The 24,398-nt window shown below is 41.1% G+C and overlaps 1 protein-coding gene across 1 annotated transcript; it reads left to right on the top strand.

Moving 5' to 3' along the window:
- Positions 1-1,341: 1,341 nt before the first annotated feature.
- Positions 1,342-21,342, top strand: LOC119737814 (26S proteasome non-ATPase regulatory subunit 6-like). Its single transcript, XM_038212429.1, has 8 exons — positions 1,342-1,556; positions 3,768-3,973; positions 6,223-6,368; positions 7,471-7,690; positions 8,438-8,546; positions 11,257-11,425; positions 18,670-18,775; positions 21,154-21,342. The coding sequence occupies exons 1-8, from the start codon at positions 1,412-1,414 to the stop codon at positions 21,220-21,222; spliced, it is 1,170 nt and encodes a 389-aa protein (XP_038068357.1). The 5' UTR covers positions 1,342-1,411; the 3' UTR covers positions 21,223-21,342.
- Positions 21,343-24,398: the final 3,056 nt, after the last annotated feature.

Below are 24,398 nucleotides of genomic sequence, written 5' to 3'. Positions count from 1 at the left end.
CGAGTTGGTTCGCGTACGAGTTGACCTGTTTCCGCTTATACTAGTTTGGCCAAGGCCGCGACGACTCACAGTGGTCACGTCAAAAGCACTCAACTTGGTAGATAGATCCCACCGTAGCCCTGGAGAAGATACAGGGTGAGACAAAAAAAAGCGAAACCCCAACCCCCCCAAAATATATTCTATATTTAAAAAAAGTAGCACCAAACATAATGATTGGAAAGCCACTTTCATATGCTACTTTAAGATGAAAAAAATACTGAAATTGCCCGATCCATTTAAAGAATATCACCATTTAAACGCAATGACCCCAAAACCTGTTTTGTCCTCCCCAAAAGCAGTTTATGGTGTATTCTGACTGTTTGGAACAACAAAGAAAATAACACAGAATACTTGTTTCAAAACTATCAACAACTCATGCCATATTTTCAATGGGGAGCGCTGTTAAAATCCTACAATCAGGCACACTATATTATCTAAAAGTGTACAAATGCACCCTTCTCATTTAGGGGGAGAACGTTCCCATGTACGTCAAATTCTTACATTTTGCTGTTGCATTTTATTTCATGGATTTTTTTTTTTTGGGGGGGGGCTAAAGCCCCCCCCTCTAATGAGCCCCCCGTAGAACCGCCACCCCTCGTGACTGATAGTGATCAAACTCAAAGCATACATTTTTAGTTCCAATTATACTGGCGCTACCGTTATAAAAGAGCAGCCACTCAGACATTTTAGGGCAATTTGGGGAGTTTTGTTTAATATTCATCTTCAAATAATACTTCCCCTGCTATGTAATTTTCACAAGACACGGCTTTGGTTAAAATACAGAAGTATAGAGGCATTTCGGAATTAATAACTTGGAAATTTGAATTCGGACTTTTTTTTTTAGAACGAAAGGGGAAGACACATAAAAGCCAGAAGAACTAAAACGATGATTTTTAATTTTAAGGGTGCATTTTCTTTGCTCGCATTTTTAAGCTCTGGCAGGAGCTTCTACAGCTTGGTGATCAGTCTGTCACGAAAATATTGACCATAATATAAGTATCGTGGTGTTCCATTATTTGCCATCGGCGCCGTATTTGTTGGCGTCGCATTTATTTTAAGCTCTGGCAGGGATCATTTCGATCGATTTCACGAAAGATTTTCATGCAAGACACGGCCAGAACTTACTGTGCACTCGCTCGCATTTTTTCAAAACTTTTTACCTCAGGACCGTCACAAAATATTCTGCATTCGCACTTGTTTTGAAACTTTAGACATGCAACAGCCGTCGATTTCCCATTTTCTGCGTGAGTCTAGATCCTAGAATCGCTACTGTACTAACGCAAGGTAAATTGTTCGGTATCCGACTGCTTTGTATGGTTTTTGTAAATCGCCATCACGATTCACGAATACAACTTCCACAACACGATCCAAAATGCCGGCCGATAACTTGGAAGAACAGGGCTTGGAGAAAAACCCAGATCTAAGTCTTGCCCAGCTGAAGTTTCTACTCACCTTGGACAGCCACAAGGATGATTCCAAAACGAAAGAATCGCTCATGGAAGGAATCAAACGAAACAGTAGGTTTTGCCGGTTTTGCCTTACTCTGCCGAGTCATTCCCATTGTCTCGTGCACAATCTATTTCGTGATAAACGTGAATGGTGTCAACAAATAGTAAAACTTGTAATATTTATTAAATATTAGGGGAAAAGTGTACTTTTAGGATCCCACTATTTCGTAATCGTGTAGTTTAGGACACAGCCCTTAAATGACTTTTATTTACTAGTTTTACTAGCTGGAGTCCGAGTAGCCTAACTTGGACCCAACTTATCGCCTTTTTTTAACATTTGGACATGGTCTGGCGATAGTGGGGTCCAAGCCGGTCCTACTAAAGCACGTCAACAAGTGTCAACAAGCGTCAACAAGTTTTAGTAGTCGTTAAGTGCGCGTCAACAAATTTTGTATAGGCTTTTGAACAATAAAAACAGCTTTATATGGTAGAAAAAGCAATATAAATGAACATCTTCTGCATATCAATTAAAGTAAAAATTACTTAAAAAGTGGTTTTCCAGCGCGAAATCTACGACGGGTTTTTCGGTTTAGTATTGGCCGCCATCTTGTTTGAGATATACATACTACGCATGCGTGGAGTGTACCACTCACGCATAGGGGTTTCTTTATACTATACGCTTTGCGAAACCTCGTTTGGTTTTTGCATTGGGATATTTAATTATTTATAATTATAAATTATGCAAAACTTGGTCACGGTACTTGGCTAATTATTTGAAAAATATGCCGACTGACACTGTTCACAATGTCTGCCAAAAAAATGCCAATGCAAAAACCAAACGAGGTATCGCTAGCGGTATCGATTATGGGACCATCGAATGTACGCTGGGCATGTAGAAGAAATCGCGTCGTTCAAACATTAAACACGATCGGAAATTTAACGTGTTCAAGATCGCGAGGGGAGCTCTCCGGAAATGAACGGAAAATTTCACTTTTTTCCGAATCGTAAGTAAACTTCAGTACAACCATCTTAATTATCGATGTCTACTTGTACCTCAGGTGGCATATCTAGTAATTTGGAGGCCGTTTTGAAGGTGAAATCTGATGTTTTTTGTTGGAAAATGTTGGTTTTTGGGACAGTGACAGGATGATGTTGTCAAGGTCGCGGTATTAGCTTGGACCCTACTATCGCCAGACCATGTCCAAATGTTAAAAAAAGGCGATAAGTTGGGTCCAAGTTACTCGGACTAAGTCCGGTAATCCTTACCTTTAGGACCCCGTTCCTAGTATTATAAGGTTAAAAGACTCACCAAAACAGCTGTCTAAATGACACTCAAAAGTGACATTCTGGTATTTTTGACACATTTGAACCAATGCAAATGACACCTTCTTGAATATCAGCAGGTTCAATTTTGTAGAAAGAGGGTAGGGCTTTGATTTATGAGGGGTTAAAGATGACGATGACAAACAGAAAATATATTTAAAAAGCAAGATGGTGAACTGCAAAAAAAAAGGTAGAAAAGTCACATTTTCTTTGAAAGTGCTTTAAAAATTACAACTAACATGAGTTTATCTGAAGAAACAAGACTGCTTTAGCCTGTAAAAGTCACTTTGGTACTGGAAAGTCACCTGCAAAAGTCAGTTTTTGAACATAACTCGTAAAAATAGAGGTGTCCTAAAGATAAGGATTACCCCTAGTCCCACTAACTGGGGCGCTAGAACTCCTTTTTTGAGATTTGGGATGTTGGTCTGTTGTACTAGTGTCCCACTACGGAAGTATTGTCAATTTTATAATTTCAAAGTTCACCACAAAAATCATGCAAAATACTTGACAAAAATACCTTAAGCACCTACTGGTATTTCCACATGTCAAAGACGAAGAAATGGGGCTTCAATGATACTCACAAATAAGTTTTGGGTTGAAAATCCGTGAGATTCAACCACTATTGCACAGACATCATACAGCGATCATTCAAAAACGTTATGGCTTTTAATCTACTAACGCATTGTCAATGGTAGTATGGACGTACATCATGCACCATACAAACACGTACGTGAAGCAGGGGCCGGGACACGACCGCGACCAGTGCCGAAAAACAAACTCCGCATGTAGATCGGGGGATGCGCCTACGACTGTATTCTTGTACCGCGCCTTGTCAAAATTGTCATCATCAATATGATGACAACCGTTTGTCTCATATCAAATGATTTCAGTTTCATTCTTTCAACCTGAGTTTCAGAATTTTAACAATTTCAAAAAAAAATCTAAATTCCTTTTCAGATATGGCTCCATACTACGAAGAAATCTGCAAGGAGTTGAGTTGGAAGCCAGATGCCTCCCTCTTGAAGAAGATGCAAGCAGCCAATGCGGAGGAGCTCAAGACGCTTGATGCCACTCTGGAGGACGCAGAACAGAATCTTGGAGAAACTGAGGTCCGGGATGCCCTCCTCAGAAAGGCCGAACACTTGTGTCGCATCGGAGACAAAGTAAGCATCATTCGCTACTTCATGGTCGGAATCATATGCCCTGCTATTCACTTCCAGATCCTCCAAAATCCCCCAGGAGGTTGTGGGTAGATTTTAGGTAGAAATGAACCACTTTTACTTTATATTTGGTCCATGGAAATTTTTATTAAAAGAATTTTCCAGTGTTTTCCTCCACAGTGGATATTATGGATTCATAAAAGGTTCCGAGCAAACTGCCCTGCTACTGCTAGTGAGGGTATAGGGTTGTCTCAAAATTTCAGAATATGGACAGTAGGCCTGGGCAACTATCAAATTTCAATAGTCGAGGCGACTATCAATAAATAGTCGCGACTAGTCGACTAGTCACGACTAATTGCATTGTTTATTTATCCATTAAAACCACTGATTAGGCGTCCGTGGATCTGCGTTTGCATAACACAAAGGGATACCCACACACTAGGCTTACCACAAGCCGGCTCCACATAGCATTTCTCCACTAACTAGTCGGTGGAGTTTTATCATTTTTTTACAAACGAATTATGACGCACTTTCCTAGCACTTGTGTAAGATCAAGTGGTTGTTATTAGTCAAATAATTCCTTGATCGTCAATTGCAATTAATTCTACTAATCCATGCTTGAGTACTTAACATGTGAGGCATGCCGCACGCATTCGATTTTGCCAGCAACATGTTTTGTACATGAATGAACTGCATTTGCATTGTGCAAAGTGCGTCGCACTTTCTACGTGTCTTTCCAGGCTTGTGGTTTCAGATGATTTCTAGAGATCAGTGAGTTGTCCACATAAACAAAACTGGCTCCGCTAAGATGCATAATGCATGAAGCTAGACTGAGTCTTTGATTAAATGATCATTGCTGTGAGAAGTTTGAGAAATCAATAAAAGCATGAATAAATAAGCAAAGTTTCTGGGCAAGCTGGGTCTAATAAAAGACGTTTCGAGACATTCAATGGAGGCCTTGATCTTGTCACGTTTCTTACTTTTCAATCAATTTGAAACTTTGCAAAAATTACATCGAAACTTTACTAAAAGAACTTAGACTAGTTAAAAAGTTAAACATACAAATATTAATTACAAAAATTATACGCAAGAAAAATAAAAGGACTCAAGCAAACAAGCAGCTGTCTGATATTTTATTTTTTAATTCAAGAAACACACGACGAAAGTTTTTCACCATCAACCTGTGGAAATGTAATGGAGACATACGTATGTGTAGGCCTACATTGTTTTGTGTGTCTGGCGCCCTTCGTGTGCGCCGAGTTCATTGTGTACAGTTATCGGCACTCAACAGTCAACACGTGCGCCGTTCATCGTTCATGAGTGACCCCGGCCCCAATGCAGGTGTGCAGTGCACGCACTTTCGCGATGTATTGTACATGTGTACGATGTACATGGTAGCGTTCAGTGAGTGTTTCGTTGTGTGTGGTGTTTCGTTGAAACTGTAAGTACTGTCTGTGGGTGTCTCTACGTGTGCCCAGTGTACAGTATAGTGACTGGTCACTCAGAATTTGAACGGTGGGTGGTGCAGGGCAGGTTGATAGTCGCAACGCAACAAATAGTCGCGGCGCAAACTATTGCCACGGCGCACTAGTCCGACTCGCTTGACAATAGTCGCCGCATGACGACTACTCGACTATCTGAAAATCGATAGTCGTGACCACCAATACCTTTTGGTATTGGCGACTTTGCAACTAGTCGCACTAGTCGCCCACGCTTAATGGACAGTGTCCCATTGAGAACGCCGCCTGCTTTGATCAGTTACACAGGCTGTTATCTTGGAAGTAGTTTAAGAACTGTAGATGGTATCCAATGGGAGCAACAGCTTGTTAAAGCGGCTGAGCTATCCTGGGGCGAATTCCACGAACGTGCTTAGGCCTTGGCCAAGTGCACCGAATAAATACCAGCCAAAATGTCATATTTGGGACTGGTTTCAGCTGTGCATAAATTTGCTCAGCAATAGCTTTTTTAGCTCCAAGTGACTTCTGAATCTTTCAAAATACTGCCTAACCAAGTGCTGGATTTGTCGTTTTTTTTAAATTGTAATCTTTGCCTTTTACAGGCAGATACCGAGTGTAGGAAAAATTTGGTAATGGACCACCATCCCCAATCATACTGATTTATATGAAAGTTTTTAACTTATTTTTGATCAATTGGCTTTAAGAGGTTATACAATTTTTAAAAATCCGGAGGCCGCAGGTTCAAACCGTGCTTCAATCAATTCCTTCAATCAGTTTTATTCATCCTTAACACAGGAAGGTTGCCTGGCAGTTTTCCGGAAAGCCTTTGACAAGACGATAGCACTGGGCCACCGCTTGGACATCATATTCCACCTGATACGCGTGGGTCTGTTCTGGTTGGATAATGACCTGATCACACGGAATATTGACAAAGCCAAAGAGTAAGTGTTGAACTTATGATGGAAATTTGGCTGACTTCTGCGGTACGCTTTATTTACTCCTTGTCCATAAAATCCTTTTCTGGGACTTTTTTGTTGGGGGGGGGGGGGGGAGGGGGGTGGTAAAGAGAGTCTTATAACACCTCACCAACAGATTCTGTGTCTTGATTGGCCGAGAGCGAGTCTCATGGTACTTTCTATTTTTGCTATCTTTCAGTGCACGGCCAAAAGTACTATACCCATAGCAACCAAAGTACTATACCCGTAGCAACCAAAGTACTATACGCATTGTGTGCAAAATGCATAGGGGTGTGTGTTGCGCGTATTGTTTCCAAGCACGAGCGCTACAGAGCTGGGTTCAAACATTTCGTGAAGGGGTAGAAAGTTTCACGGATCACCTCGGGAGGCTTGTTTTACTACACCACTCGAAGCAGTCAATATTTGTATATTATTATATTTTATTTAGTTAATGCATGTTTATGAACAGGACAGTTTTGTCCGCAATTGATTCTTCCAACACAGGAATAAAATGGGTACCTATGAAGTTAAAAATATTTGCACCAAAGTGACAACAGCCTGCTGTTAACTTCCGAGAGCGCTCACCTTAACCTTCTCAAATCCTCCAAAATCTCTTAGCAAAATGGAGGATTTTGCAGGATTAAGGATATATTATGGCAAAAGTGTGTGGCTGATTTTGGGGGATGCACTGTGTCAAGGTCTTGGGCCGGACCTTGTGTTGTTTATTCTCGGCCATGCATAAATTAAGGTCTAGATTATACTTGAAATTCTCCGCACTGCCAACTGCTCCAGGATGTCACTGGCTCTGCCTCAACATATTGGCAGTGATTGCTGGAGGATTTTGCAGGATTGAGGCAGTGGTCACCCCTCCAAAGACCCCAATCGAGAAATAACGGATGATTTGAGAGGATTGAGGCTGTATGCAATTTTAACATTGTGGCTGTTAAAGGATTTTTCAGGATTCAGGTTGCATCCTAGTCTAATACACATTTTATGGGCACAACATGCAAAGGTAAAAATATGAAAGGCTTTGCCCTTTGTTTCAAAAGCTGCATAAATGCTCAATTCCTTTTAATTTGTATATCAGCATGATTGATGAGGGTGGAGATTGGGACCGACGGAACCGTCTCAAGGTCTATCAAGGGATCTACAAGATGTCCGTCCGCGACTTCAAGAGTGCGTCCCAGTTCTTCCTAGACACGGTCTCCACGTTCACGTCTTACGAACTGATGGACTACACCGAGTTCGTCTCGTACACTGTCATTGTATCCATGATATCGCTGGATAGAACGGAGCTCAGAAAGAAGGTGAGATAGTCGTGCAAACATTTAGAACGACTCTAGTTTGAAAAATAATACTTTCACTGTTAAAGTTTTATGATATACTTCTGGTATTGAAACCAAGGATTCCTGAGAACTTTCCAAGGGACTGTCGCTTGCAAGCTTGAAGGAACCTGTAGAGAGGAAACAATGAAGTAATGTTCAGTTTGAATGTTGAGGAAAATTCACAGCATCAGGGAGGGACTGAAAACCCAATCCACATTTTGACCAGGGCAGGAATTGAACCCGGGCCATAGAGGTGGAAATCGAGGAAAAGAAACCACTGCCCCAACCTGACTCCCCCAGTGTGACTCATCTGCAATTTTCATGGTTGTTTCTTCATTAAGATGCAGTTCCTTCTTGCATATTTAGACACATATGACACCTTGCACCATGAAGATTAATCTTTTGAAAGAAGATGAGCCCTTGGACGTACAGACCAAGGCTTGGACCAAGTCCTTAACAGCTTGAGACTAAAGCGCCTTGACTATCATTTTCACGGATTTTGGCGTCCAAGACCACAACAAAATAGGTCTCAAGATCAGTCTCAAGCTTACTCCAACACTGCCTGTCAAACCATTAACTTAGGGAAGTCACCTTATCTTTATTTATTTATAAAGCACAGTTTAACTACTTTTGTAGCCAAATGTGTAGGAAGTGAAGGCTAGATGGATTTTAAGGGTTCCACTCATGCCCATGTCATTTTGATATGTTCCTTTCATTTTTTCTCTGCAGGTTGTGAAGGGAGCAGAGATTCTAGAAGTTTTACATGGTCTGCCAGACATGAGAAATTTCCTCTTTTCACTCTACAATTGTCACTATGCGGAGTTCTTCAAATTACTAGGTGAGACAGAATGCAATGCAAAGTCCAGAAATTTCGTCACAGCTCCTCATGCTTTTTCATGAGCAAATGCATCTCTTCCATTGTGGCATGAAAGTGAAAAAAATAGCTTCCTTTATGATTCTTGCAAAAGGTAGTTCACCAACTGTACCGTTGCTTCCGGAAATGTATTAAAAATACCAACAACTATTTGAGGGACAAATGTGAGACGTTCTGGCAAAATGAGATGGAATTCGGGCGATTCACAATGCAGTGCGCCACCAAGAGTTTGCTAAGGAGAGTTCATTTCACCAGTGCATTGTGGGAGATGGTCGACAAATTCGCTACGCGGGACATTTGAAGTTGTTAGTTTTTCCGGTCAGTACTTTTGTAAGCGTATGATTCAAGTATAATTGCCCTTTTTCTTTGGATCCAAATGGTGTTTTTTGTAAGGCAGCAGAATGCTTTGCCCCGATTTATAACAAATTGGCTCAGGTTGTCTACTGACACTCATTCAAATGGGCTGTGTTTTGTTGACCGTAAACTTAAAATAATGGCTCTCCATGGCAAACTCTTGGTGAAGCACTGCATTGTGAATCGCCCAAATTTGGCACATGTAGGATACTGTAAAAAACGCATGGGGGTGATTTTTTCCGAGTTTCAGCTTTATTGATATTTGTAATCTTTGATGTGGCTACTACACATACTTACAAGAAATAGTATAAAACATCTTGGAAAGTTTTTTAAAGAAAACAATTGACATCTTTCATTTTCACAAATACAAAACTTGATACTTTAACCCTAAAAGGGCGGGGGGGGGGGGGGGGGGGCAGAATCCGCCCCGCCCCTCAACTTTTTCCGCAATAGCCTTGAAATTAATTTTTTTTATACCAAAAACATAAAAATCGGACCACGGGTTGCCACGCAGCAAAAAATTTTCCGGCGCTATGCGCCGTGAACACTGAATTTTCCCATATACGTCGTGTACACAGAGCAGAATTACCATTCGTACATATGAATAATTAATTAGCCATAATTCCAAAACCATTTGACCTATAGTCATAAAAATTTCTTGGGTATGTTCAGGATGAGTTGCTCTATGCATGTACCGAGTTTCAAAATTTTTCGTCACTCGATGGCCGAGATCTTGGGGGGGGGGGGTGGAATCCGCCTCCCCCTGGCTGAGAGATGGTCAAAATAACCCGGCCCTTTTAGGGTTAAAGGCTTTTTTCGCAGTATTTTTTTTTGATATGTCCATTAATGTGAAATTTTGATTGTAGGGCAACAAACAGTATTGTAAGGACAAGTTTATTCTCTTTATAAAAAAATACCCGCAAACCCTCATTTCGACCTCCGCCCAGTTCTCTCTCATTTTGCCAGAACGCCTCAGAAATTGTCAAACTGTGACATGCATGCCTTATAACAGTACAAATACAAACACTCTGCACAAATTGTTCAGTTTCCTTTGATTTGTATAAACCTAGTCGGGCCTGGCCAGCATGTTCATTATTCACAAATTCAATATTGAGAGCTGGTTTTCCGTTCATTGTGCACTTAAATGTAAATGGTATCGTGTGTTTGTGCAATACTCATGCTTATATGACGGAAGGATAAGAATTTGAAAAGTTGTTCAACTTTTCAATTGTTATAATTCACCTAGTCAGTTTCCCTGTGTGGTTCATTAGAAATTATAAAGAATTTCATGTGTTCATTTTTGTTACAACTTCTTAAGTTGAATAGCGCCCTCATTTGGCCACTGAACATCATACATGTAAATGAAGGGTCCATTATGGTTGCAGACCAGTAAATGAACTTCATTGACCCCAATGATAAATGCTCCCACTTCAGAAATTCGGGAAAAATACTCACAACTCTCCAAGGTGTTCGAGACACACATCAAATTAAAGCTTATTTCATCATGTTTCATTTTCTTTTCAATTTACGGGGGGGGGGTCAACTGATGACTTTTAGGAGAAATTTCCATCCGAAGATGATCACACCTTAAAATAGTCCTGAAGCCCATCGCCAATTTCATCCAAATTGAACGGAACTGCAAGCTCACAGTCCTGTGCACGGCTTCCACCCATATTTTTTACAAACCCTCTAGTTCATGGCCCATAGTATGCTCAAATACTGAAGATTTTGAGGGCATGCAAATCGTGATTTGGCCGGCGTAGCTAGCAATTTCGGACCGATTTACTGGTCTGCAACCTTTAGAGGAATTTGCCGGGAGCCTGTTCTTCAACTCTTTCAAGTATGCACTCATTGCAGTGTTGTAGCCGAGTCCATCCCAAGTCACAAGTCCTTTCACGAGTAACTGGATGAACAATGACAAAGGAATGCTTTTGTAACAGTTCATTTGAATAGCTAGTGACTTGAATTGCGACTGAAAGATTTGTGATGCACTTGTGATGCACTTGCAGGGACTCAAATGTAACACTGACTCATTGTGGTGAATTTTTTTTCTCCAAAATTGACTTTTCTGGGAAGTGGTAAAAAGCAGAGGGGTAGTCCAAAGCATCATAAGTCCAGTCACAAGTCCAGTTGCAATTCCAGTCCCAGGTCCAGTCGCAGGTCCAGTCGCAAGTAACGGGGGGTGAACAGTAACAAAGGAATGCCTTGTGATGGACTTGCAGTTATTTTTAAATGTTCAATTGTTAAAATATAGATCAGTGCCCACTATACAATGACTTTCAAAGTATATCATGTCTGTCATTCATTGCTATCTTGACAGCCGTCGTGGAGACCAAGCTGAAGCTAGACCGACTGATGAGACCGCACTATCGCTACTACGTCAGAGAGATGCGAATCCTAGCCTACACACAGCTACTGGAGTCTTACCAGAGCCTTACCTTACAGTACATGGCCGATGCGTTCGGTGTCAGCGTTGACTTCATTGACCAGTAAGCATACATTAACTTTTTTCATTGGCCAGTTCCAGTGTTCTGTCATGTCGTAGAACGCCATGGTCCAGTGGTTACGGTGTTTTGACTCATGTACGATGGTGCGTGGGTTCGAACCCTACCAGGGATATGGTGTTTGTGCCCTTGGGCAAGACACTTAACTACAATTGCCTCTCTCCACCCAGGAGTATAAATGGGTACCTGTGAGGGTCGAGGACCGATTGAGCGCTGATATCGGCTGCTGCGTGGTCCCATGGCCTGATGAACGGGGTAATAATCGTAAAGCGCTTTGAGATTGTTGTTACGATCGAAAGCGCTATGTAAGCACAATTTTTATGTCTGTGACAGAGCTGTTAAGAGCTCAGTGAATAAACCAGAAAATGTATTTTTCAAATCTTTTACATCCATCATTTTGGTGAAGGAGATTACAGACAAGGAGTTTTGGATCATTTCTCTGGATCATTAATTAGATATCATGGTTAATTGGCTCTATGATGGACATCACACTTCCTTTCACACAAGCTTGAATTGGCCCATAGTGCTGTAAATTATTTAATAATTTAGTATACGATTATTCTAATTTGCATTTAATCTAATATTCAAAAATTCAAAACGTGCTGGCTGCGTTTTACATGTGCAACACAGTGGGATGTTTAAGCAACTTTTGTTTCTGTAAGTATTGACAGTGAGCCGAATAAAATTGAGTTAAAGTAGCCGACTTGCTGATTTGACAGATTTTAAAGAAGTAAATTAGAGTTAACACTCATCACAGAAACTCTCACATCATGCATGTAAATTGACCGTCAACAAAACCAAGGCACTTGACAAACAGCATAACCCCGCAACTACATGTAATATGATTGAAATATCACGGACCTTTTTCTTCATCTTCCTGGCGCTAACTGTATGTGCAAAGAGTGGTCTCGCAAAACTTGAAGGGTTGTGAAGTGCAGAAGACTAGGATGGTTACATGTTTTGACAATGACACATTCCATTTGGCTTCAAATATGTCGATTTTTGTTTTTAAGTTGTGTGTCTGTAAGTAAGACTGGTAGGTTTGCATGGTGGAAGGTCAAAAGATATGGCGTTTACGGTAGCACCATGTAGTGATTTTCCTAAATTTGGCCACTTGACATTTTGAACATAATGCTCCGTCTGTCGTTAGTGTGCCTGTATACATGGGCGTCGCGAGGGGGGGGGCAAGGGGGGGCACTTCCCCCCCCCCTGGAAAAGCAAAAAAAAAAAAGGAAGAAAAAAAAAAAGAGAAAAAAGAAAAGAAAAAAGAGGCGCGAAGTCATAGTGGTGTAAATTTAATGGTGTTGGGGGGGGGGGGGCAGAATGTCCCTGGCCCCCTTTAAAACTGATAAATCGAGAATGTGTTGAGAAATACATGCATTTTTTGGCAAAAATATGTTTTGCCCCCTCTAGAAAAAATCCTGGCGACGCCCATGCCTGTATATTGTTACCATCTTTTTGGCCACATTTTTTAGTGCAGACTTTCTGGTGGGTGTCATGCTTTTTTATGCCTATTTGAATTTCAATATTCATGGCACAGCAGTCATGTCATCTAGGGAAAAGCATTGTTTTTCAGTTTGGCTTGTCTTTTTCAAAAGAACTTGAATTTGTGATGTTTGTCGTGAAGTTGACTTCCTGTTCAGGGTTTTGCAGCCACTCTTGAAAGCAGGAAAAGCCTTGAAAACAAGTTTCCATTTTTCTAGTCTGGGAAAGCTCAGGGATTTGGGGGAAAAAACACCAAAAATCAGGGAAAATTCAGGGAATTTGACAGTGTCCCAGAAGGGAAAAGTTTTCTCAAGTTTGGCGTATGTGCAATGTGTCTATTGACTGACTGGCTACAGTGGCTTTTGAGTGTTTATGCATAAAATAACAATTGGCTGCCCTACACCACCTCTTGACTTACCATTAACCTCGTTAAATCAAAGTGAAAATATATCTTATGGAGTATGGGAAAATTTCTCAGGGAAATTTATATCAGGGAAAACTCAGTGAATGTTGTCTACATGTACATAAAGTGCTGGGAACCAGGCTTTCAGAGAGAATATGTTTGCTTACAAGTCAGTCAATTTGGAATTTTGTTTGTGCATTGTTGGACATTGCTAAACCACCAACATAGCTTTATGCATTATGTTATACTCAGATGTCAGGAAGTAATGCCAACAATTTTTTTTGCACAAAAAGACGACATCATCAAGATTTCAAATCAATAATTTTTTTTTTTAAACCGTCCTGTAGTGTGAAAATCTAAACAATTTTAACTGCAATACTCATTTTACCCTCACTTGCCAGGCAAAAAAGTCAAATCCTCTTTGTATTGTTATTGTGATGCCTGTGTGCAAGAACTTAATGAAAGGAACCACACCATATAGACATCCAATTTAATTTATTCATTGTGTTAGGCCATCCAATATCAATAATTCTTTGTTGCTGTACATAACAGTGTGATAAGGTCCACGGATAGTTTCCACATAGCTTTTAATTCCAGTAATGTCATTAGGGTTTGCACACTATTATTTCCAGTACTGCGTTATACATCGTTGGGCATGCACATCAAAGTGACAAATATGATAGTTTTGCCGCATCACTAAGTGACGTATAGTCCATGGACTTTGTGCACATAGTACGTCACTTCGTGGTGAGGCAACTATCCACGGTATGCCATTTTGTGGTGCGACCGGCGAGATGTTCATGAACAGGTAGAAAGTGAATCTTTTTTTGAGAAGGAAAAACAGGATATTTTCATGATTCGGAAATTGCATCTTAAAGAGGTTGTGGAATTCCTCGAAGACATTTCCGTCATTTTTCGGGTATATGTAGCCTAAGGTGTGATGAAATAAAAACGACTATTGTTTCTGTCATAAAATGAGTACAAAAGGTGCTTTTGAGAGCTGTTTTTCAAGTCCTGTCATGCCTGTTTCGGCCCGAATGTGCAATTTGTGTAAAAGTCGTCGTTGCGGGCAGCAAACAAAACACAGTAAATCGTGACGTAATAAACAGGACTCCCGATGCAGAGTAGCATAAACGAGTCCTGTTTATTACGTCACGATTTACTGTGATTTGTTTGCTGCCCGCAACAACGACTTTTACACAAATTGCACGTTCGGGTCGAAACGGGACCTGAAAAATAGCTCTCAAAAGTACCCTTTGTACTCATTTCATGACAGAAACAATAGTCGTTTTTATTTCATCACACCTTAGGCTACATATACCCGAAAAATGACGGAAATGTCTTCAAGCATTCCACAACCTCTTTAAGTCACATTTAGTTTTCTTGTAAAAATTTCCCAACCACAGTTGGCATTCAGTTTGGGACTGTTTTGGATCACTTTTTTGTATGAAAAAATGCTTAGCATTGTAGACAAGTCAAACAAGTCTATCCATGTTTTTAGGTATGACATGAGGAAAGACTACTTGTGGTGGCATTTGTTGGCCTTCTTAGGTTTTCCGTAGATCCACCAGCCACATTTAACCCCTCCTTTTAGTTTGATTTACATGAGCATGCATCACTTGCGAGTTGCCCTGTAATCTTTTGTGGCTATAGTGCACACATTTTCTTGAGCGGTCATTGGAAATTTGTTTGCTTTTTTCCTTTTGAAATTTGCTATTGTCTTTGGCTGTTTCGGCAACCAGCAAACAGCCTTTGTTTTCGTTAAAGGTTTTTTGTTTTTTTTTCTTTTTCAGCCAAGCCCATAGCATTTGTACATGTTTTTTTTTGTTACCGGCACTTTGGGCACTAAAATCAATCCGATTGCCTTTATACCTGGCACATAATTAGACCTCCACCAACAGATGGTCACCGAAGTTGAACACGAAGACGAAGCTGGAATTTCAAAAAGGCCCCAGCTCAGAGATGCCAGTTTTCCGGCTATAGCCGGAATTCCAGCTTTTTATTTTTATTTTTTTTTCATGTCAAGGGGGGGGGGGGGGGGAATGCAGCCGGAAATAAAATTCTCATGTTGCGCACATGAAAAATAAAATCAGAAAATCAGAAAAATAAAAAAAAAGCCACTTGTTGTTTTTCAGCCAAAAGAAAAAGCTATTAGGTGTTGTTTATCATCGGTCATGAGCCAGCAAGAAAATTGGTTACATGCTACATACATGTGTACACTACAGTACGTAGCGTGCTAGACTTGTACCGAGTGCACTCTGTCACATGTAAGGTTTTTTTTTGCATGGACTCACCACATTCAAATTGTATGGCGAATATGATAGTTTAAAAGCTAAGTGTACTGGTTCCCTGGCCTGGGATCATTGTGTGTGTGTGCTGCTCAATGGTGATCACAATGGATTTGTTTTCCTGAAATACCAAAATAATCACTGCATGCCAGGCATTACAATCGAAGAGTTTGTTTTCAAAGAAGAATAGAAAGACAAACCGTATGCTTTGGCATACATGTCACTAGAGGGTGCTTTCCACAAATAACCCCACGCGCCCAGCCCACTGGCAGCCGTCAAGAGCCTTAAAGGCCACCACAAATTGAGTTAGCTGTGAATTCCCCCCTCAGCCCTTTGTCGTCTGGCTGTGGCCAAAAAAAGAAAATATTGACGGTATTAATACCCGATGCTGCAACTGCATTGTCCCGCTGTCCTTTAACGCAGGCAATATCCCCTGCTGATGATGCCCCTGCTCCCTTTGTGCCCCTCCACAATCGCTGAAAAGGAGGGGGACTAATCAAGTTTGCAATTTGCACCTGTGATTAATGTTTGTTAGGGGGCCCAAAGTGTACACACAGCTCTTAGTAGCCTTGTCAAATTCGCTGTTACAGAGGGAGGCGAAAAGAAGAGAAGACAACTCTCTGCTATTCAGACCCATCTTTCATCTTCTTTTTTTTTTTGATATTGGTAAACTCGCTCTGCTTTATCATTCCATGGCCAATGAAGGTCACAGTGATAGAAATACGTCAGGGGCTCAGTCCACCCCCCTCCCAAGTGCCTTTTGTGTGTGTGTTTGATTTGATTGAGTGCTCTGATGCTGTTACGCTGTAGAAAATTACGCCGGTTTGTGTTGCGATGCGATAACACTCGGCCGGCGAGAGAAAGGGAAAAGTTCTTTTTTTTTTCTTGCGCGCGAGGGTTCCCCCCTGTGTGGCAAGCTGACAACACTTAAGTAGCTAAATCGACAGTTAATGAGATCTTACCGTGCAGGCCCGTTAATTCTTGCATTGGGTGTAGAATGCCTTTTGCTTCCTGTAAAAGATTTGTTTAGGCTGTAATGACACGGTGCATCAGTGCAGTGCAGATCATGTTGTAAATCCCTATCCCCCTTCCCCCCCCCCCCCCCCCTTGTATAAAAAATATCTTCCTGTGGGAAATCGTCTGGGTATATGACATTTCCTCGGCACAGCATGAGGTCGGGATGTCTTCTCAGAGAAAGCAGAATCAGACAATGTTTATGGTAAAAGTGGATTATTCCCTCATTCGTCTGAGGGTTTGTGACTTTGCACACGCACATGTAGGCCTTTTGTGACTAACGTACTTATCTCCTAACGAGATTGGATGCACAATTTTTAATCCGAGGGGGGTCTGACTTCAAAGTTGTTGGACAGGCTGGAGTTTTTTTTCCTTCTTTCGTCGCCCAGGCTCATTGGGTATTCATAGCCAGTGCCTCACCAATTCAGTTGGGGTCCCTTACTCCCTTTGCGTGAAAAAGGTTGTATGAATTATCCAAACAGGCTTACTGTAGTGCAGACTGCTGGTCTACCGTACATTGCTGACAGAGCAGTGTCCACTTATTGCTTCTGTGGATGGCGTTTTTTTTTAACCACTTTCAAAAGCTGTGGTGGGGGGACATGCCACATTCGTGCAGTGGTTTGCGCGCGTACGGTACAAAGTACACATGAGCTGATTTTATTCTGCATGTGCGCAAGCCCATAGCGTCTTCGGGTCAGCGTCACGCGCCGACAGTAATGCGCTTGACTGTCCCTCCCAGTGGTCTTTCCCAACTCGCCCTTTGTAACCGTTGACTTGCGTACTTGTGCACGTAAGCCATAGATATCGCTGTGTGGCCAACCTCGTCCCCAGTGCTTACTCTATTTCCAACCTCGTTTCCAATAGTTAGCCCTGGATAGGAAACTTTCTTCTTGTATCCTGATGCGATACCGCATTTGTGTAGTCCGTGTTGTTATTTCCAATGTGCATTACATGTTTTCATGATCATTGTAATTAAAATGTCTTCTCAAAAATACTCCTTTCCTTTCCAATTTGCTCATGATACTGCATATTGGCGGGATAAGATTGTAACATTTTAAATTCGAAAACAACTGTGTTTTCATAACTCACAGCGCGATGAATTGATGCTGTTTTTACCCCAGACACCACATACAAAAACAAACGTTAATGGGCAATTCCACGGTTACTCATGTTACATTTTTGATGTACTTTTGAGTTTCCTTGGGCTGTAATTACCTTACTGAAAAGGTTTAATAACTGTTATCCCCATGGTACCGGTAGATAGAGTAGACCTAGACCTTCCTAAGCACCAAAGATGACATCCAGAAAAATGTGTTATGTATGATAAACAAGACCCACAAAATCGGTTACTCACGTTACGAAAATGTATCGTGAGTAATCGATTTTGTGCGTCTTGTTTATCATACATAACACATTTTGTTGTAGATATTATTCATGTCAAAAAGCACATTTTGTGAGTTGATTTCAGCAGCTCACTTTGTGAATGGAGGCCAAAACTAATTTGATTCTGGCCTTTTTTTAGCTAGGCTGAAAAATCCTGTTTAACAGAATTGTGTACACAAGTTTCTTGAAATGATGATGAAGCGGTGCTGAGGTTTCTCCCATGAATGGAAAATGTTTCCAAATTTCCAGCATGAACCTTCAGAATCCTCCAAAATCTGTCCCGGGTGCAGGAATTAAATTTGCACTTAATTTGAAGAAGCATCGCGCCCATTGTCAAGTCATAGTGGTCCAGCAACAGTCAGATCATATTTCTTGTAGGCACTGTGACAGTCCAATTCCATCAACAGACAAAAGCAGGTGACTGGTAGGCACAGCTGGCTTATCAATCTCCTACAGTCAAAGCATAGCTGTATCAAGCTACATTGCAGTCACAGTCAGTCAATCCTGCTTTATGTAGGCTGGGAGCTCTTAACTGTTAAAACCAGTCAATTTAATTGATTTTGACTGCTGGGATAGCTGTGTTGAATTTGACAGCCAGAGTGGGAGGGTTGACATTTTGTTGATATTTTGTTTTATAATTTTTTTGAATTTTCCAGGGAGCTGTCGCGATTCATCGCTGCCGGTCGCTTGCACTGTAAAATAGATAAAGTCGGAGGCATCGTGGAGACCAACCGTCCAGACAGTAAGAACTACCAATACCAGGTAAGATGTCTGTCAAGAGTTTCTGCTGGTTCCCAGCGGGCCAGTCAACAGTCCTCTTGTGAATTAGCCTTGCATAAGCCTCACATTGGCCCAAAAAAATTGACTCAGACGACTATCTAGACCCCTCAGGCCAAATGGGTTTGGGACCAGGTTCATTATACTGCCCTAGTCTTGTTTGATTATACCTGTTGTCTACTGTGCTCTTTATCTCAGAAGAAGCCAGTGTCCAGGCATGTGAGAAGTAGTAAGGAAAGTCTGTAAGGAGCTAATATGGCTCATCAGGCCCGTGTTTATCTCCCGTTTCCTAGGCATGAAATGGCCAAGGATATTTCTATCCCCCCGAATGGGTTGCCAGTCCATCACAGGTTACTTCCTAGCTGATGCCAGTACCATTTATACTCTAGGTGGTGAGAGGCAAGTGGGGGTAAAGTGGCTTGCCCAAGGACACAACATATGACCAGCAGCTGGATTCGAACCCCTGACCTTCTGGTCAAGAGCTGAGATTTGTTTTAAGAGTAATATGCTCAAGGGAAAGGCGTCGAAAATTGGGACTTTTTTTTTAAAATCAGAGTGTCATCTGTATGGTCTCTAACTTTACATGGGATCATTGGTGTATCAAATATTCTCGATCGATATTGGATTTCCGATATACCGGTATCGATTATTGAAAATTCTGATATCGACGGTGCTTATGGGCCTATTTCATGTATTTGCCAGAGCTGTAATGGATTGTCAGTCACAAGTCAAATCTCGAGTCCAGCCACAACAGGGAACAAACAATGGCAAAGGAATGCCTTGGCCATGGCTCATTTAGTTTGTCACTTGTCCGTAGATTAGATGATTTGTGCTGGACTAGCGATTGACTTGACGTTGACTTCTGATGATTTGTAATGACTTTTGACTCACTTGATTACCACTGCTATTTTGGGGTTAAGTCTGATGTCATATGTGAGGCGTTCTGGCAAAATGAGGCAGAACTGGGCACAGGCCGTTGTGGAGAAAAATGCCCCCAAAAAATGATTGGGATTTTGTTTTTGATTTTCAGATTTATTCATATAAATTATAATCTTCGATATACCGGTATGTCTTCTACACATGTGTTAGAAATCTAGTATAAAAATGAAGAACAAAGGTGTTTTTAAGAAAAAACTGTTGGCATCTTTCATTTTCACGAATACAAAACTCGGCCATTTCTCATTATTTAACTTTTTGACATGTCGATAAATGCAAAGTTTAAACAGCCCTAACTTGTTAACAGAATGTCCGATTGAAGTGCAGCAAACAGTATCGTAAGGAGGATTTTATTCTCTTTCCTAATACCTGCAAACCCTCATTTCGGCCTCTGCCCAGTTCTGTCTCATGTTGCTAGAAGTAGAATGCCTCACATAATTTTCTAACAGTCTGACAGTGAAAGTTAGTTGACATCGTTTGCAAACATTCAAAAATGAAACTGTCAAAATATCATGGAGTATCCTACTCGATATCAAGTGAATGATAGGATCAAGCATCCTGTGAAATCATTGTGCCTGGTAATGCTTTTTCAAGAAACGAGGAATTACCATAATTTCCTAGTGATGGTTGTAACCAAACCATTGGGCTTTCAATGAAAACCTATTCTCTGCATTGCAAAAAATTAAGATAAGTTTTCACAGCTTTCCCAAACAGTTTAGTTTTTTAATAACCTGTATCAGATGTATTGTATTGGTGTTCCTTGAATCTGCAAAAACACATTTTTGCACTCGGTGTCCACTACCTTTAAAGCTATAGTCCATCATTCGTAGCTATCCAAAAAGTGTACTTATTGTTGAAAAGCATACTTGGTTTAAAGATAGTAATGGGACTAAACTCCCTGTGAAATTATTCATTCTGGCAAGCTGTCATTTTGAAGATAACAATGAAAGAAGGCCTTTCCAATTTTCCGTTAGTAGTTCATTTTTAATTCGGTGAAGCCCACGCAAGCATTGACATGTCGAACACGCTCGCGCGGTTGCTATAATTTGTCAGTTCAGTGCGCAACATCACGTAGCTGCACTCGGCTGGATGATAACGTGTCCCGGACGTTGAATTTGGGTCCAATTCGAAACACGACTCAGCAACTTTTGATTTGAAATCAAGATCCTAGAATATTGTTTTCTCGGAATATACAGCATTCACTGAGCTAAAATTTCATCGGGTTAGTTGCCCAGCAGCCTTCTTCAGATTTTGAGCACTTTTGTTGCTTCAAACGAACAAAATGCACAAATTAGAAACAATGTACTGTACCTTTAAAGGAAGGCTAGAAAATTACCAATCTTATTTGAAAATTTAGAGTCCCAAGCAAAAAAAAAAAAGCCAAAAGTTGTCATTAATCATTTGCATTTTGTCTCTGCTCCCTACAGGCCACCATCAAACAGGGTGATATCCTACTCAACAGGATCCAGAAACTGAGTCGAGTCATCAACATTTAGAAAGTAAACAAAATGTATGGTCCATCTCCAGCTGGAAGATTTCATCAAGGAAACTTGCATTGTTTAGCTTTCCCACTCTTTCACCGGAAAACAGACATTCCTTAGGCAAAAAAAAAGTCTCCGGTTTCTGGTATGGAGCTTGCCCAAAAAGTGGTGCGGCGACGCGGCTTTTTTGTTTTTTTTACCTGATTTTTTTGCTTCAAATGTCGGCTGATGACTGCAAATGGTGCTCGACTAAACTTAGTGCAAATATATGGGAGTCCAGAGAGGCCACATAAAGCTCATTCTCGACCATAACCCAATCTAAAAACACGTTAAAATTGTACAGCAGCAGGATTCCAGTCAAACCAGTGAGTTTGGCGGTTTTGAGACATCATCTTTCATTGAAAAAAAAACGTTTTCATTTTGCCGACGCGCATGGCTACGGCGACGCGCGCGCATACCAGAAACCAGAGACTTTTTTTTGTTGGCCTTATCAAGGAGTATTTTGACACCTGTAAAAATTACAGTTGCATTCCACATGCTCTCTTCAACAATTTCAATTTTGTTGTCTTAATAAATTTTCAACTCGCATGTTTTGTTAAAATAAAATAGAAATATCCCCCCCTTTTTTTGGGCGGCTGCGAGCAGACTGGCTCTCAGTCCATACATTATGAATACTGATTGTGGGGCGGGAACCAGCCTTACCCGCAAGAACAAAATTATTATCGGGCCACAAGTGATTCGGAATTTGTCGAGTAAAAATTCACTAACTACACACAGGGAGATTTTTCGATGGATGTCTCATTCGAAAGAGAATAACTTTTGTATTGCTCAAAAAACAGCAATTTAGAATGGAATGTAGTTTCGAAAGAAGCACAGAGAATGCACCTTTAAAACTGAGATGTTATCCTAGGGTATCAAACGTGACCCAGGTGACTCAAGAGTTCAATTCATTATCTTTTCTCTACTGCAGTGTCCACCTTGGCTTTAAAAGTGCATGCTATGTACATTATGTGAACCTTTTTATTTTATACCAGAAAAAAGTTGCATAATTAAGTTTGGTTATAACGTTTGTGGATGTTTTCCAATCCCATCTGGCTGATTAGTATTTTTGTGTCATTTGCAAATTTTCTACCAAGGTTCGTCATTTACCAAGGAACGGATTCATTCTGATTTATTTATGCATGCACTAGGGTAAGATCATCAGGCCCAGCATTTAACATACTAGGTTAATGTTAAAAAAAAGATTTCTGTAAAGTTTTGCTGAAGAGGTCACTTTGTATGCTAAGCTTTGCGTTTGAAACAAGAAGTTATCAGGAATTCAGCATACATCCATCATCCCTACAAAAAGCTCTACTTGAATAAAACATCAACTTGCTGTATAACTCTATATTCGTTACTTGTTGTGTGTGTGCTGAATGTTCCAAAATTGTCATTGTCAATGTCCTTGTTTCCAATGTGGCAAAAAATGTTAAAGTTATGCGCCTATCAAATGTCCCCCCCCCCCCCCGCTACCCCAGGTCTGATGTCGGGATTTTGTCATGTTTTTCATGCCCCAGGGTGGGGATTTTGGTCACTCAAATTACATTGTTAACATTGGCATACTAATGGAAAGGCAATCACTAGTGCGCCCCACGTATGTAAGTCGGGGCATGGTCGGGGATTGTCACTTACATTTTGCCCGAGGGGTGGGGATTTTGTCACTTGAAAAGTGACAATCCCCACGTCTTGGGTGGGGCAGCCCGGGAGGGGAGGGGTGGGGGAAACAATTGATAGGCGCATTATAACTTCACCTAGGGCCTATGTATCTCTGGTATTGTATTAGAAATGTTGTCAATAAATATGAAATAGCATTGGTTATGTCAATATGTACTTTTATTTTAGCCATGTCAAAACTAACATATCCGGCAGTATGCACACCCATACGCACTCGGTTAATTCCCATGCGTTGGGTAATAGCTCGCCGGTTCGATATTTCCCCAAGCTATTTTTGCCCCTGGGCAGAGTCTTCTTTTCAGGTTGGGAGTTCCTCCTTTGACTCCTTCTTCAACACTTCATCATGGGTTGGATTGTCTCAAAAGCCACAACGTTTTTGTGGGATGCTTGACTCGGGATAGTGTGGAAATAATATATGCACGCCGCCCATTTCAGCATTTACTTTGATTGTAATTGCTTTCGGTCGTGTCACCTTCTACAGTGTGTATATCAGATTTTAACAGCCAACTATAAATCTGAAAATGAATTAAACTGCTGCAAACTGCTTACTGACTAGATTTACCTGAAATATACAAAGCAACAAAATTAGCTGGTTTGACGTTTAGGTCTTAATAAGACCTTCAGAGGCAAATGACCGTGGTACAAGGAACAAACATGCATGGGTGTCGATCCACCACTTTTAAAGAGGGGGATATCATGTCGTTTGTCCCCCCTCCCCCCATTTTTTTTTCGTCCCCGAATAAAAATTATAGCCTACATTTTTATTCTGTAGCCAATATAGCTGATTCAATGACTGCAAATTCGAAAATGATGTTTAAATGATGATCTTTTGCAATAAAAAATGGTTAACATGGTCAGAAATCGCCTCAGATCGCACCACAGAGCGTCTAGAATCCAAAAATGTCGGGGGCCCTTTTAAAAGCGGGCCGAACCCCGCGCCGTTAGGGCTTCGCGTTGGCATTACTTCTGATCAAGGTATGTCCCCCCCCCTCCCCACTTTTAAGAAGCGACTGACGCCCTTGCAAACATGTTGGGGGGGGGGGGGGTAAACACACAAGCATGCAGGGTGGAAGGAGAAACACAAAGGAGGGACTAAGGACCAAGATAGAGTGGCCAAAATCTGGCAGTTCCGTGGTCGAATGGTAAGACGTCTGTTCCAGAAAGTAGGAGGTCGCCGGTGCAAGTCCTACCAGAGTAGCTTGTGTAAAAAAAAAATCACGAGCTGTCGAACATCTTTAAGTTTACAACGCTTATAAAGGTCCGTCGGCTCGGAGGGAAAACTATTACATTTACCCCCCCCCCCAAAAAAAAATGCTTACATGTAAGTGGGACCTATGATGACTCGTGTATTCGTCTTGGTTTTATAGTAAGCCTACTTGGCAGTGATAGAAGAATACAGAGTGGAAATCTCGCAACGGTATCGCCACTCCTGAAGAGTAGATGATCCGCAAGAAATCCTTATCACACCAAAGTTGTAT

This window comes from Patiria miniata, unplaced genomic scaffold, assembly GCF_015706575.1.
Source record: "Patiria miniata isolate m_02_andy unplaced genomic scaffold, ASM1570657v1 HiC_scaffold_3, whole genome shotgun sequence".
Classification (NCBI taxonomy): domain Eukaryota; kingdom Metazoa; phylum Echinodermata; class Asteroidea; order Valvatida; family Asterinidae; genus Patiria; species Patiria miniata.
The sequence above is the reverse complement of the archived record's forward strand: the minus strand, read 5'-3'. Positions and strand labels throughout refer to the sequence as shown.

Excerpts from the sequence above, each read along its gene's own strand:
- LOC119737814 (XM_038212429.1), top strand. The coding sequence starts at position 1,412 with ATGCCGGCCGATAACTTGGAAGAACAGGGCTTGGAGAAAAACCCAGAT. Across the intron at positions 3,974-6,222 it reads TGTGTCGCATCGGAGACAAA|GAAGGTTGCCTGGCAGTTTT; the intron begins GTAAGCATCATT and ends TCCTTAACACAG. Across the intron at positions 6,369-7,470 it reads AATATTGACAAAGCCAAAGA|CATGATTGATGAGGGTGGAG; the intron begins GTAAGTGTTGAA and ends TTTGTATATCAG.